Source organism: Salmo trutta, chromosome 20 (assembly GCF_901001165.1).
Source record: "Salmo trutta chromosome 20, fSalTru1.1, whole genome shotgun sequence".
NCBI lineage: Eukaryota > Metazoa > Chordata > Actinopteri > Salmoniformes > Salmonidae > Salmo > Salmo trutta.
The window spans coordinates 41,952,141-41,968,759 of NC_042976.1; the positions used below are offsets into that span (position 1 = coordinate 41,952,141).

At 43.5% G+C, this 16,619-nt stretch overlaps 1 protein-coding gene across 3 annotated transcripts in view; it reads right to left on the reverse strand.

Moving 5' to 3' along the window:
* Positions 1–1,484: 1,484 nt before the first annotated feature.
* The window catches only part of LOC115156091 (polypeptide N-acetylgalactosaminyltransferase 13), a 74,883-nt gene continuing 59,748 nt past the window's right edge, over positions 1,485–16,619 (reverse strand). For all 3 annotated transcript variants that reach the window (XM_029703377.1, XM_029703378.1, XM_029703376.1), the window contains one exon: positions 1,485–2,337. In XM_029703377.1, coding sequence (XP_029559237.1) covers positions 2,197–2,337 — 141 coding nt within the window. In that variant the 3' untranslated portion in view covers positions 1,485–2,196. The remainder of the gene's footprint in view (positions 2,338–16,619) is intronic.

Below are 16,619 nucleotides of genomic sequence, written 5' to 3' on the forward strand. Positions count from 1 at the left end.
AAATGTTAACTGAACCGGTATTAGTCTATAAACATCAGATAATTAGTAACAGTAACTGTAAAATAAGAAACCAAAGTATATCAGTATGCGATTCCTTAGCTCTGATATTGACATAGTTTTCAACTAGCCTATATACTACAACAGCATAATAGAATTCCTGAAATTCAGTTATGGCTTTTGGTTTTGGTGTGCCACCCCAAGATTGTCAGTGGCCCCATCCGGCCACCCCTATGAACAATTTCTGGGGGCACCACTGATTGTGCATCTGAACAAATGAATGGGTGATGCGTGGTACTTCTGATTATCTCGTGATCTCGACAAATCAACTTTTGTTACATAGTGATCGTGAGATAAATAAGTTGTGATCGTGACATAACGAGGGACTTCTTTATATTTTTATTAGTATGTCCTCTCTTGACTTCCGTAATGCTATGCTTTACTATAAAGGTGATTTTTTTTCTCATGAGTTCCGGTACATCAGAGCTCCACTGTTCACACCTCTCTCTCGCACTCACTTTTTGCTCCGGCACCTCCAGATTTACAAATTAAGCACTGAACACAGGTAGTATAGAATCTGGCTAACCACCATATACTAAAATATCCACACAAACCATCAGCCAGCCAGCCATACACTGAGTGTAGTAAACATTAGGAACACCTGCTCTTTCCATGACATAGACTGACCAGGTGAATACAGGTGAAAGCTATGATCCCTTATCGAGGTCACTTGTTAAATCCACCATCAGTGTAGATGAAGGGAAGGAGACAAGTTAAAGAAGGATTTTTAAGCCTTGAGACAACTGAGACATGGATTGTGTATGTGTGCCATTCAGAGGGTGAATGGGAAAGACAAAATATTTAAGTGCCTTTGAACGTGGTATGGTAGTAGGTGCCAGGCGCACCGGTTTGAGTGTGTCAAGAACTGCAACGCTGCTGTTTTTTTCACTCTCAACAGTTTCCTGAGTGTGTCAAGAATGGTCCACCACCCAAAGGACATCCAGCCAACTCGACACAACTGTGGGAAGCATTGGAGTCAAAACGGGCCAGCATCCGTGTGGAACGCTTTCGGCACCATGTAGAGTCCATGCCCTGATGAATTGAGGCAAAAGGGGTGCAACTCAATATTAGTAAGGTGTTCCTAATATTTTGTGCACTCAGTGTATATCATGAGTTAGATTAAAAATATTATATTATGAAGTTATTATTTAAGAGAAAGGAAGATAAATCACAAATCAGTAAAAAAAATAATTGAGGTCGCTACCTAGCAGATTTACAGCCATTATCAACATCCCTCTTTTCCCGATGTCAATCATGTCTTTAGGAGGCACTGTAGCTAACTAGCTCGCTTACAATTTGTGATGAATGAGTGTGTTGTTGCAGAAATAAATAGGCCTATGCTCAAAAATGTATGTTATGAATTTCGAGATCTGAATTGTGAAAGTCTTATTTTTGGGGTGGGGGGGGCAGTGGGTGCCCTTTTTTCATTTTTAGCACCCGCTCCCTGAAACGTCTGTCCCCGGCCCTGACAACAACCCTTACCCTTAGACCCTTCATCCTCAGATTTACAGGTGGTTCCGACATAGATATGAATTGGGGGTGTACAATATCATAGAACAGAATAATCAACCTTGCAGGGTTGCACTTTAAACAAAACACTTATGTACAGAGCCAGAGTAGATCGTCTATGAGGCCCCACAGACGCATACCAAAACGCTCTGTCTAGGAAATGCTATCCTGCTATTGGTGCTTCTGCTGTACTAAAGTCTGAACTCTGACCTCACACATGACGACCCTGAGAGCCATCAGACATATACAGTATCACTGATTCCAGCTTCCTCCATGTGTAAAAGTGTTAGTCACTGTCACTACAGACCCGCCCAGATGATTCAACCATACAGAGAGCTCTGGCTGAGAGTGCCGGTCAACCTCTAGGCAACCACTTTGTGTAATATTGACTGAATGGGAGGAGCAGCATCTCAGATAAAGACCTTGCAGAGCCTCCGAAGCCCCATAATAAAATACTACAGGCTGCTGCCTGCCTGCTTCTTCCCCACCCGCAAGTGCTGAAGGAGGCAGGAACACGTGCATGAAAAAAAACACCTGGTGGAGCGAGGTGAGGTAGTGGCCAGTTTAGGTGAGGGCGAGGCTGGCCGGTGTGGTGGTGAGTGAATGTGGAGGTCCTACTCCTGGGTCAGATCAGAGCGTCAGTGTCATGTTGCGGAGGAGCCACTGCTGGGAGCGGCTGCCTGTGCAGTCTCCCAGGGTGGGCACCATCTTGTCCTCCTCAGTAGGCATGTCCAGACATTGGTTACTGTTGACATGCAGCAAGGTCAGCCGCTGGGGAGAGAGGCGCAGGCAGACAGGCAGAAACAGGCACACACACGCACAGACACGCACACACACACACACACACACACACGGGTGAATGAGTATTACGCACTAAACACATGGGCACCGCAAAATGTGAGCCGAGATTCTGGCCTCTGCTCCACCTGCAGCCAGAGAGATGGTTTCTGGGTAGATTAGATTACAGATGAGCACCACTTCAACATATTTTAAAATGGATGTTTTCCACCCACTCATACAGATTTTGCAGTATCTTCCCAGCAGCTTGTATGTGAATTACATTTCATTTACAGAAACGCCATCATTGGGTATTGAAATGATGCTGACTTATGGTCGGCCAAATAAGTGTCAAACCTTTCAAAATAAATGTTGTGATAAAAAAAAACGAATACACCTGAATGTACCCGAGGACTTTCACCTCAGGAGGATTAGTTTGGTAGTAATCAATCTTTTGAGTGCCGTCACAACGATGGCTGTATTCCCCACGTCAATACCTAAGCCCCAAAACGAATGGCAAGGAGAGGAGACATAAAAGCTCTTAATTAACCACTTATGGCCTCTCTCTCTCTCTCTCTCTCTCTCTCTCTCTCTCTCTCTCTCTCTCTCTCTCTCTCTCTCTCTCTCTCTCTCTCTCTCTCTCTCAGAGGTAATGTACTTAGCCAGTTTATACCTCCGTTGGCGGTCGTTACTCTTGTCATAATGACCATACAGAGTGCAGATGGCAGAATCCAATTCTTACCGTTATGGCCGTGTTTCACTTCTTAAGGAAGGAAAATGCAATTCTCTTTCAAAAGAGCCATGACATACATTGTAAAACGACATCAAAAAAGTATGTAGGTCTGTGGGGGGAAACAGCCCAGCCAGTAGTGTAACCTGTCAGAACAGATTTCCCCATTATGAATCTCCAGCTCATTGTGTGTTGTGTTTTCTTCTTGTTATCACCATTTCAATTAAATTCAGGTCAATTTCTCTCATGAGATGACCGATTGGTAACAGAGAGGGATTCCCCCCATTCACACCTTGTGTTCTGGCCTGTAAGCCCGTGGTATATGAGGCTGATTCTCTTGTTCTTCTCACATACTCCATTTCACACGGGCAGATTCTGTGAAAGGGGCTATTGATTTGAAAATCAATAGGTAGGCTACTGAGAGGAGATGGGAGGAAATGGTTGGGAATCAGACCGACTTGAACGGTGTCAAGGTGCTGCAGGTGTGTGTGTGTGTGTGTGTGTGTTAATGTGATACAGCGCTTTGTGCGTTGGAACACCAGTCATCATGCAGAGCCATTGTAGAAGTACAGTAGAGAATGCTCAACCTGCAATCTGTCCCTCCTTGTGTACCGTACAGTAGAATAGCAATCAGATGAGCTCGCAACTTTAAGGTAATAGAGTGTTTGGCATTAATAGCTACACTTTTAATATATATTATATAAATTGCAGAGGAAGACAGACTATTATATGTTCTTTTGGCACATCATTCACACATCCCAGAGGTGTTTTCCAAAACAATGTGTGACTGGTACACACTAAATCCAAGTGACACCTCAGACCAATGAGGATTGATTTTGTATTATAGGTTGACAGAATGCTAGAATCGTTATTCCCCATTCCTATTGCTTAAGGGTTTGATTAAATGCAATGCGTTTCCTTCTAGGCAGTTTTTCCTGGCCATTGTGCTCTCACCTCTGCTGTGCTCTTTGGGGTCTTTGCTGGGTTACTGTAAAGCACTGTGTGACAACTTCTGATGTAAAAAGGGCTTTATAAAATCTATTCAATTCATGAATTAATACATTTTCCTGCAGTGTAACTTAGAGGCATAAGCATTGTTACCGTCAAGTTAAATGAAAAATCATTAGTAACATGAGGTTTTAGTAATAAATCAATAAATTAAATACAGCACATGACTAAGAACACACTGATTCAACAATAGAAAATGGTCCATATGTAGACTTTGCAGCAATGGATTGTCTTTGACTTTGAGGCAGTAGCGGTGTGTGGGTAAAATCACCAGGGAAGCTAATCCAGAAAAAAACCCATATTAAAACCTGTGTGTTGTGATAACTGCGTTGTTTGCTCTATAATCTGTTAGTTCCTATACCTTAACACCGTGATATGTAGGCCGAAACAATAAGAAGACGCAGTGGCAGAATAAATTCTAATAATACACATTTGTTTCATTACAAAAACTGGAGAGCAACATTTATCCGGTGAAGTCCACAAAACACATACAGCTCTTTGCCACCTTCTCCTCCCTCCTGAATCCTCCTCCCCCCCCGTCCCTCTCTGCGGATGACTTCGTCAACCATTTTGAAAAGAAGGTTGACGACATCCGATCCTCGTTTGTTAAGTCAAACGACACCGCTGGTCCTGCTCACATTGCCCTACCCTATGCTTTGACCTCTTTCTCCCCTCTCTCTCCAGGTGAAATCTTGCGACTTGTGACGGCCGGCCGCCCAACAACCTGCCCGCTTGACCCTATCCCCTCCTCTCTTCTCCAGACCATTTCCGGAGACCTTCTCCCCTACCTCACCTCACTCATCAACTCATCCTTGACCGCTGGCTACGTCCCTTCCGTCTTCAAGAGAGCGAGAGTTGCACCCCTTCTCAAAAAACCTACACTCGATCCCTCCAATGTCAACAACTACAGACCAGTATCCCTTCTTTCTTTTCTCTCCAAAACTCTTGAGCGTGCCGTCCTTGGCCAGCTCTCTTGCTATCTCTCTCAGAATGACCTTCTTGACCCAAATCAGTCAGGTTTCAAGACTGGTCATTCAACTGAGACTGCTCTTCTCTGTGTCACGGAGGCTCTCCGCACTGCTAAAGCTAACTCTCTCTCCTCTGCTCTCATCCTTCTAGACCTATCTGCTGCCTTTGATACTGTGAACCATCAGATCCTCCTCTCCACCCTCTCCGAGTTGGGCATCTCCGGCGCGGCTCACTCTTGGCTTGCGTCCTACCTGACAGGTCGCTCCTACCAGGTGGCGTGGCGAAAATCCGTCTCCGCACCACGTGCTCTCACCACTGGTGTCCCCCAGGGCTCAGTTCTAGGCCCTCTCCTATTCTCGCTATACACCAAGTCACTTGGCTCTGTCATATCCTCACATGGTCTCTCCTATCATTGCTACGCAGACGACACACAATTAATCTTCTCCTTTCCCCCTTCTGATAACCAGGTGGCGAATCGCATCTCTGGCAGACATATCAGTGTGGATGACGGATCACCACCTCAAGCTGAACCTCGGCAAGACGGAGCTGCTCTTCCTCCCGGGGAAGGACTGCCCGTTCCATGATCTCGCCATCACGGTACAACTCCATTGTATCCTCCTCCCAGAGCGCTAAGAGCCTTGGCGTGACACTGGACAACACCCTGTCGTTCTCCGCTAACATCAAGGCGGTGACCTGATCCTGTAGGTTCATGCTCTACAACATTCGCAGAGTACGACCCTGCCTTACATAGGAAGCGGCGCAGGTCCTAATCCAGGCACTTGTCATCTCCCGTCTGGATTACTGCAACTCGCTGTTGGCGGGGCTCCCTGCCTGTGCCGTTAAACCCCTACAACTCATCCACAACGCCGCAGCCCGTCTGGTGTTCAACCTTCCCAAGTTCTCTCACGTCACCCCGCTCCTCCGCACACTCCACTGGCTTCCAGTTGAAGCTCGCATCTGCTACAAGACCATGGTGCTTGCCTACGGAGCTGTGAGGGGAACGGCACCTCCGTTCCTTCAGGCTCTGATCAGTCCCTACACCCAAAGAAGGGCACTGCGTTCATCCACCTCTGGCCTGCTCGCATCCCTACCTCTGCGGAAGCACAGTTCCCACTCAGCCCAGTCAAAACTGTTCGCTGCTCTGGCAGCCCAATGGTGGAACAAGCTCCCTCATGACGCCAGAACAGCGGAGTCAATCACCACCTTCCGGAGACACCTGAAACCCCACCTCTTTAAGGAATACCTGGGATAGGATAAAGTAATCCTTCTAACCCCCTAACTTCCTTTCATGGTCAACGATAGTAGTTAGTTAACATTAGCCTACTACATCTAACTTCCATCTTCTCAGGCCAGGGGCACAATGTATTAATTTATGGTTGGATCAGAATTGCCATCATAATCATTGGCAGTATGAAGAATTAAGTAAAACCACAAGTCTCTATCTCCAACGGTGGAGGAAAGGGATGATTTTAGTTAGCTAGCTAGCCACCAGAGGACAACAACACAACAAGATGCAACAATTTTTTTCTGTCAATAATGACGTTTGGCTTGTGATGTGATTGGTCTTAAACCAAATCCAAACTGGCTTCCCTTGACACTTTTTTTTTGTTGGTGCACCAGGACCACACACAGCTGAACTCATGTAGTTTATCTCAATGCTGCTATTATTTTATATTTTTTTATCAAGTGAGGCCAAATGCTCGCTGGCTTCCCCTGCATTCAATGCTACGGGTGGCAACAATGTCATACACTTTCTGACCAGACAGCATCAGATAGACATGCTACACATACTGAGACAGAGGGGTGCTGTTTCGTTCGATCGAATGCTTTCTCCAGTGAGAAACATACAGCCTCTTGTGAATTGAAGAAAATTTATGAAAGACAAGAGAAAGCCCAATTTATTTATTTTTTAATACTTTTTGGGGGGGAAGCCCGGCTTCCCTTGGTATCCATGAATACATCGCCACTGCTTTGAGGTAAGGTTGTCCTGAAGCTGTATAGGACATTTTCAGATCCATATACAGTCTTTATGTTTTGAATGGGTAGCACAAACCAAGATGGTTTGTATGTGATTGTGCATATTTGAGCTTGTGCTTCCTTCGATGCAAAAATACACAGAAGAGTCTCGCATTTACTCTACCTACAGTGCCTTTGGAAAGTAGTCACACCCCTTGACTTTTCCAACATTTTGTTGTGTTACAGACTGAATTTAAAATGGATTAAATGTCACTGGCTTACACACAATACCCCATAATGTCAAAGTGGAATTATGTTTTTAGAAATGTTTACAAAAAAGCTGAAATGTCTTGAGTCAATAAGAATTTAACCCCTTTTTTATGACAAGCCTAAATAAGCTCAAGTGTAAAATGTGCTTAACAAGTCACATAATAAGCTGCATGGACTCACTCTGTGTGCAACAATAGCTTAACATGAGTTTTGAATGACTACCTAATTTCTGAACCTCACACATACATTTATCTGTAAGGTCCCTCAGTCGAGCAGTTCATTTGAAACACAGATTCAACCACAAAGACCAGGGAGTTTTTCCAACACCTAGCAAAGTATGGCACCTACTAGTAGGGTAAAAAGAGAAAAGGCAGACATTGAATATCCCTTTGAGCATGGTGAAGTTATTAATTACACTTTGGAAGATGTATCAATATACCCAGTCACTACAAAGATACAGGCGTCCTTCCATACTCAGTTACCAGAGAGGAAGGAAAACGCTTAGAGATTTAACCATGAGGCCAATGGTGACTTTAAAACAGTTACACAGTTTAATGGCTGTGATAAGACAAAACTGAGGATGGATCAACAACATTGTAGTTACTCCACAATACTAACCTAAATGACAGAATGAAAAGAATGAAGCTTGTACAGAATAAAATATTCCAAAACATGCATCCTGTTCGCAATAAGGCACTAAAGTAAAACTGCAAAAAATGTGGCATAGAAATTAACTTTTAAAACTAAAACCGCACTCAACGAGCTGTATACGGCCATAAGCAAACAAGAACATGCTCATCCAGAAGCGGTGCTCCTAGTGGCCGGGGACTTCAATGCAGGTGTCATGACTCTCCTGATCGAGGATCCAAGGCCTCAGATCAGCTTGGCAAATGGCTGACAGATAGCCATACCCTCCTCTCTCCCGCAGGAGAGGAGAGGGGGGCTGAGCCGGTTTTATGACACCTCACGCCAATTGTAAATCTTATTCAGCAGAGAACCCTCGCCTGCTCTTCAGTATCAACCAAAGGAATGCCTTTGTCTACAGAGACTGTTACCTGCTCAAAAAGTGAATATTGGAACAGTATTTCTAAGATAGGAATGTTAGGAATGGTCAGTGGGGATCTAAAGAATAATCATGTCATATTGTTGTTCCTTTTGTGATGTCATTAAAAAACTATATAACGTAAATACTGTAACTTGAAGAGCTTTCACACTGTGTATGTCAGGTTTACATCCTTTACGTTGTGTAGGAAATAAGAAGAACAATGAAACTTTTTGTTAAGATAGGAATGTGATTTTTGTTTTTTAACGAGATCATAGTTTTCATGTGTCTTGCACATTAACCAAGCCACGCCCCGAATGAGGTCCGAAGAGCGTGTCAGTGTGATGGAAACGCCCTTTTTGACTAGAGTGCTTAAAAGGACTTGCTAAGAATGAACATATCAGACCAGCAGACGTGAAGTGTGAGCTAAACGTTAAAAATGCTTGAAACTCCCAGACTAGAAAGCGTGCAGCTGTGGCTACACATTGAAATTCTTGGAAACTCAAACTCAACACGAGGTGTAGAAGACAAATTCACTTTACACGCAGCTGTGCACAAGGTGGGGGGGGGGGGGGGTATACAGCCCTATTTGGTAAAAGACCAAGTCCATATTATGGCAAGAACATCTCAAATAGGCAAAGAAAAACAACAGTCCATCATTACTTTAAGGCATGAAGGTCAGTCAATGCTGAACATTTCAAGGACTTTGAAAGTTTCTTCAAGTGCAGTCGCAAAAACCATCAAGCGCTATGATGAAACTGGCTCTCATGAGTACCGCCACAGGAATGGAAGACCCAGAGTTACCTCTGCTGCAGAGGATAAGTTCATTAGAGTTACCAGCCTCAGAAATCACAGCCCAAATAACTGCTTCACAGAGTTCAAGTAACAGACACATCTCAACATCAACTGTTCAGAGGAGACTGTGAATCAGGCCTTCATGGTCGAATTGCTGCAAAGAAACCACTACTAAAGGACACCAATAAGAAGAAGATACTTGCTTGAGCCAACAAAAATACAAGCAATGGACATTAGACCTGTGGAAATGTGTCCTTTGGTCTGGAGTCCAAATCTGAGATTTTTGGTTCCAACCGCCGTGTCTTTGTGAGACGCAGTGTGGGTGAATAGATGATCTCCTCCACATGTGTATTTCCCACCGTAAAGCATGGAGGAGGAGGTGTTATGGTGTGGGGGTGCTTTGCTGGTGACACTGTTGGTGATTTATTTAGAATTCAAGGCACACTTAACCAGCTTAGCTACAGTACAGAATATGTACAGCATTCTGCAGCAATACAACATCCCATCTGGTTTGGGCTTAGTGGGACTGTCATTTGTTTTTCAACAGGACAATGACCCAACACACCTCCAAGCTGTGTAAGGGCTATTTTACCAAGAAGGAGAGTGATGGAGTGCTGCATCAGATGACCTGGCCTCCACAATCCCCCAACCTCAACCAAATTGAGATGGTTTAGGATGAGTCGGACCGCAGAGTGAAGGGAAACAAGTGCTCAGCATATGTGGGAACTCATTCAAGACTGTTGGAAAAGCATTCCAGGTGAAGCTGGTTGAGAGAATGCCATGAGTGTGCAAAGCTGTCATCAAGGCAAAGGGTGTCTATTTGAAGAATATAAAATATAGAATAAAAAATATTCATCAAATATCATCCAACTAGGAATTGTATATCCGGAACTCGGGCCACTTTCTAGAGCTACAACCTGAAGATCAATGACATCATCATGATTAGACCTTGTTTTTTTTCCAGAGTTCCCAGTTGTCTTGAAAGCACCAAAAATCCAGAGAATGCCAGACTTTGACAAAATTTGCCCACGAATGACCGCCGTGCCACCTTCCTGTTCAAGTGAGCACATCACAACAAGGTGAGTCCAAAAATGTATTGTATGCTGCTGCATAAATTTTATATATATATATATATATATATATATATATATATACTGTAGCTAAGAAAGTAATACTAAGTGTATGTTGTGTAGTAAGTTGTTAGTAAACCATGTGACTTACCCTAATAATTTGGTCTATTTACCCCTCTTAATTTCGCCTACTGTTCTGACTACTGTTCTGACTGTTCTGACTTGGTTGTGCACATGTAGCCAATAACCTGTTTTAGAAATGTAATCATCGAACTTTGTAAGAGCTTTCATTGTCTGCTTATATGCACCCTTTATTTATCCAACGGTTCTGACTTGGTGTACAGGGAGAACACTGTAAGAAGGGTCCATGTTCTGAATTCTGTCGCTGTACATTTCAAAGGTTCTTAACAAATAGTTACATTGACTACGTCCGCCGTCGCTCGCTCATTAATGTCTTAATCAACATTTCGGATGGCCTCTTATCGTCCCCTTATGCCATAGTTTGTACATCTCAATTGTCAATAGAAACCACATTTGTTTAAGCAAGTCAGCCATATCAGCTATGTTTATTTTAAAGGCAGGAAATGAGGTTGAATGAACTGTTTCACTGCCAGACAATGCTTCGCTGATAGCATCTTACCGCTGGTAGCAGCGGTAAGATGTTGGGACTGTTGTTGGGACAGCTTTATGTAGGCCCTAACAGTTTGTGGGCACCGTTTGTCACCGTTATAGTGCAATTAATGTATTGTTTAGTGTTGTGTAGTGGCTTTGCTGGAATGCATCCCACTTTTTTTTCTTTTTTTTGCCCCACCAAGATTTACATGCTAAAATTTCCACTACCTTGGAGTAAGGGTAAACGGTAGGCATTTTCTCTGCTATCCACTTTATGTTTTAATTATTATTTTGGGTATAGGGGAGGATCACTTGTTTTTTTTTTCAAATGTTCAGGGAAGGTCAGTAAAAATGTATTTTACTGAAGGGAGGGCCACCCATTTTAATTTCAGAGAGGTAGGATTTTCTCCAGGTACAGTATCCCTCATTATAAATAACGTACAGTCCCTTATCCAGAAAGACTCACAGCTGTAATCACTGCCAAAGGTGATTCTAACATGTATTGACTCAGGGGTGTGAGTACTTATGTAGACTGTAGGGAAAAAAGTATTTGATCCCCTGCTGATTTTGTACGTTTGCCCACTGACAAAGAAATGATCAGTCTATAATTTTAATGGTAGGTTTATTTGAACAGTGAGAGACAGAATAACAATAAAAAAATCCAGAAAAACGCATGTCAAAAATGTTATAAATTGATTTGCCTTTTAAAGAGGGAAATAAGTATTTGACCCCCTCTCAATCAGAAAGATTTCTGGCTCCCAGGTGTCTTTTATACAGGTAACAAGCTGAGATTAGGAGCACACTCTTAAAGGGAGTGCTCCTAATCTCAGTTTGTTACCTGTATAAAAGACACCTGTCCACAGAAGCAATCAATCAATCAGATTCCAAACTCTCCACCATGGCCAAGACCAAGGATGTCAGGGACAAGATTGTAGACCTACACAAGGCTTGAATGGGCTACAAGACCATCGCCAATCAGCTTGGTGAGAAGGTGACAACAGTTGGTGCGATTATTCGCAAATGGAAGAAACACAAAAGAACTGTCAATCTCCCTCGGCCTGGGGCTCCATGCAAGATCTCACCTCGTGGTGTTGCAATGATCATGAGAACGGTGAGGAATCCTTGAGAACCTCCTTCCCTCAGCCAGGGCATTGAAAATGCGTCGTGGATGGGTATTCCAGCATGACAATGACCCAAAACACACGGCTAAGGCCACAAAGGAGTGGCTCAAGAAGAAGCACATTAAGGTCCTGGAGTGGCCTAGCCAGTCTCCAGACCTTAATCCCATAGAAAATCTGTGGGGGGAGCTGAAGGTTCGAGTTGCCAAACGTCAGCCTCGAAACCTTAATGACTTGGAGAGGATCTGCAAAGAGGAGTGGGACAAAATCCCTCCTGAGATGTGTGCAAACCTGGTGGCCAACTACAAGAAACGTCTGACCTCTGTGATTGCCAACAAGGGTTTTGCCACCAAGTACTAAGTCATGTTTTGCGGAGGGGTCAAATACTTATTTCCCTCATTAAAATGCAAATCAATTTATAACATTTTTGACATGCGTTTTTCTGGATTTTTTGTTGTTATTCTGTCTCTCACTGTTCAAATAAACCTACCATTAAAATTATAGACTGATCATTTCTTTGTCAGTGGGCAAACGTACAAAATCAGCAGGGGATCAAATACTTTTTTCCCTCACTGTAAATGGTTACTTCTGTATTTCATTTTTAATACATTTTCAAAAATGTCTATGTTTTCACTTTGTCATTATTGTGTGTAGATGGGTGAGAAAAAAAATGATTTAATCAATTTTGAAATCGGGCTGTAACACAAAAAAAAGTTGGAATAAGTCAAGGGGGTATCAATACTTTTTAAAGGCATCACACAGAGCATCCCTCTCTCTCTCTCACCATTACTTCACTGGAGGGGGAGATGACCTGAGCATACAGTAAAACCAACCACTTAGGCAGGTTTTGGTGCAAAGGTTTAAAAAAGTCAATGTTCTGCTTTTAAAATGTATTAAACAAATTCATGTATTGATATCCTCAAACCTGTCCAAATAGTATTACATTATCAAGCCAAAATTGTAGTATCTGCCATTATAGTACTGTACCTGTAAATAGGCCTATGAACCTCCATTACACTAAAGCTTATTTATTAATCATAAGAACATGTCTGGGGCAATAATGGAGATGCTATTTTTGCCAGCCCTGAAAGATCCCACCATACTTCAGTGCAGAAAAGACAGCACGAAGAAAATATAAGAGAGGAGGAAAACCAATCCATATTTAATGAAAATATTAGACATGTGAGGGACGTGTCCTCTCTGCTCATAATTATTTCATTGCTCCTCAGTGGCAGTAAAAACTCCCATTACAGCTGTTGCAGTCCCAGAGAGTGGCTCATGAGCTCTGTGCCGTGTGTGTGCACAGCTGAGACCTGCTAATTAAATGAAGATGGTTTCCAAGAGCCGGCCCAGGGTGAAGAACATTTATCCCCTATGTCTCAAAGAGGAGTCGGCAACCCGACTTTCTGACAGATGTAGGATTCCTTTTAAATGTGTGTTTGTGCTGACACTAACAACGCTTAAAAACAGTCTGGCGTGTTTGTTACACGCCAGAGACTGGCGTGTAACAAAAAAATCTACACCGTACCAACAGATTCAATAGAAATGTGTTTCTTGGCATTCTGCCATTGGAGGGAGCCACGGCGGTTAGATAGTGTGGCTGTTCAGTACGGATTGGCCAAGTGTGTATCCCAAATGGCACCCTTATTGCCTTTATAGTGCTCAACTGTCGATCAGGGCCCATAGGGCTTTGGTAAAAAAAAAGTTATGCACTATAAAGGGAATAGCGTGCCATTTGGGACACACCCGCTGTCTAATTGTGGTCCCAATATTGTCTGTTCAGAGAGCGTCGTGCAGTGTTAATCTCAAGGACAGAGACCACGGTAGGAACAGAACAGGGAATAAGGCCATCTGACAGCAGGCTGCTCTAGCACCGTCATGTTTACAAAGAACAATAACCCTGAACGCAACTCACCCAATTTAACGAACAGTAGTCCAAAAAGGAGAGCACACAGCAATGAATATGTTCTTTACCAGGCAGACGTCAACTGCTTAACAGACAAATAAACGCCAATGAATTACAGGAGGTACTGTAAAGAGGTAACTGGCTAAAGTGAAGGGAATGACAAATAGAAATACAGTCCATATATCAAACAGAAGCCGGTAGCTACTTGCAGCGAGCATCCAGACTAGATTTAGTAGATGTATATAGGTAAAATGGAAATGAGTGGCGATTGAAATTCAACCCTCAGACACTGAGAACACGCTGTGTGCTGAACACAGCTGTTATGAGGCCATAGGAGTGTGTTCAAAATGCAGCCCTCACTTTCCCAAGGCCAGAGCCGTGAAAGCACAGCTCACAATGAGGGATCACTTCAAAAGAGCTTGTAAACAAAGGCGAGCCAATTTCAATTTGCCCATCGCATAGATAATCAGCTAAACATAAAACCACCTCGTCTCCTCAGCTCCCATCCAATGAGGGCCTCCAGTGAATTTTCGCATCCAAATCAAATATTGATGTAGGAAAATAAATGTAAAATGAGATCTAATTTGGTGCGGAGGAAGGCTGGATACATTTCTTGCAGATAGCGTCGTGTATACAGCACCATCTGAAGCTGTCGAGGGACGTTTATTATTGCCTTGTGTGCCTCTGTGTTCCTGTCGTTATGCATTCATGTCAAAAGGTCAGTGGGAATCGCTACTGAAACTTCTTTGCATGGCACACATTTACTAACGTTGGAAAAGTCATGCATCGCAACACGCTGAAGCTCCAAAAACATCTCAATGCGGAGGTAAAAGAAACGAACACAAATATACTGCGAGGTAAGAAGCTACTTACTAAAGCAACGTGACAGCCTATTCCACCACAGTCATACAACTCCAGCTCTACAGACTAGACACTACACACTAGACGATTACACACTAGCCAACTACACCATTGGTTGCTGGTGAGCAGAGATATAGCAGGACGGGATCATTTTAAAGGCTGGAATTCCATTACAATAACCTCTTCCTCCGATATCTCCGACCACCAGCCACCACTGGACCACACACTAGACAACATACTACACACTAGACTACTACACACTAGACGACATACTACACACTAGAACACCACACACTAGGACCTCCACAAGGTCTGGTTGTACAGTAAGTTACTGACCTGTGGTGGCCCATGCAGGAAGACAGCCCCTACAGAAAGTAATCAGTGGGGCTGTAGTACAGCTTCCTAAACACCTCCAGCCGGGTGAAGTTCCTCAGGACCCAGGCTTGCAAGGGGCTACTATTACAGTACTCCACCGTGGGGCGCCAGCTGCCGTCCTCCAGCCTGCTGATGGTCAGACACGACTGTGTGATGATGTGGAGGAACGTGTGCTTCTGTGGATGGACATCCGGATGGAGGATGTCATGCATGGACATGAGGAGATGGGAGTGGTGAGTGAGAAACGCTAGGACAGAGCCAGATTCAGGCCAGACAGGCCCAATAACAAGATCACCAACAGTACTGTATACTTATATTCCCAAAAAAACACAATGCCACACAACCCATCTAAAGGGTAAATGGACTATGTTGGAGTGTTGCTCAGAATGGAACCACCTTTGCCTACAATCAGAAAATCTTCAACGAGATTTCCTAGTTTGATAAAAGTGGATGGGACTTGGTGGGATGGTGGCACTGATATTCTATATCAGCACTGATATTCTATATCAGCACTGATATTCTATATCAGCACTGATATTCTATAGTCCTATGAAAGGATGAGCAGGGAGAGATTGAGAATAGGAGGTGAGTAGAGAGATGGCTCTGACCAGTGCTTGAATTGGACTGTTACACACTGGTACTGAATACCGGCACCTTGAATTTATTACTGCTTGAGTGCCAGTACCTCTTGAAGAAAATTGGCTGAAAAATATCGCAAAGTACCGGCACCTAAATATAAATGGGTACCCAAAATGACTACCGACAGCTATTTCAGTCCACTTCAAACCCAGGCTCTGACCACCTGGAATATGGAGACGACGTCAAAGTCAGGTATTTCTCTCTGTCTCTCAGATGCTGAAAATGATGACCATATGAAATGTTAATGGTAGGGCTGGGATCAGTAGTATCGCCTGTCACACTGTTCCTAAAAATAATCAGGCCGTTGACAGTGGCATTGAAACCCCACCGCCGTATACGTCAGGGACATTTCCTAATGCATGAATTATTCACGTTTTCATATTACATATTTAACTAAAGCACAAAGTGTAATACCTAGATCTCTCCCAGGGTTTGTACAGGAATAGATGAGCCTGGGGGCTTTTTAAAGTTGACAGTGACATGAGTGATCTTAAATCAATGACAGGTGACACCATACTGGAGCAGATAGCAGGGGGCGCAATCGGCCGTTTGCGTGGCTGAATTGTAGAGAACATTTTAGAGGCCCTCGTAGAGATATATATTTTTTCATGCCAATTTCCTGCAATTCTACACATTTTTGCAGTTTTAAAGCAAATTCCCTGCAGTTCTACACATTTTGCTATTAAGCCGGGCAGGCAGAAGGTCATACACGGGGTCCAAAAGTGCAACAGTACAGGCAGTGAAAAGGCTAGTAACGTAGTCCGGGAGATCAGGCAATAGGTAGATAACAGGAAATCCGATAGGCTAAAGTACAGGCAGGGAATAGACAAAAACTATCATACATGGGAGGAGTAAATCATGGGAAAAACAGAGCTCTGAAAGACGTGTGTCACAAAACAAACAATACCTCACAGTGATGGGATGC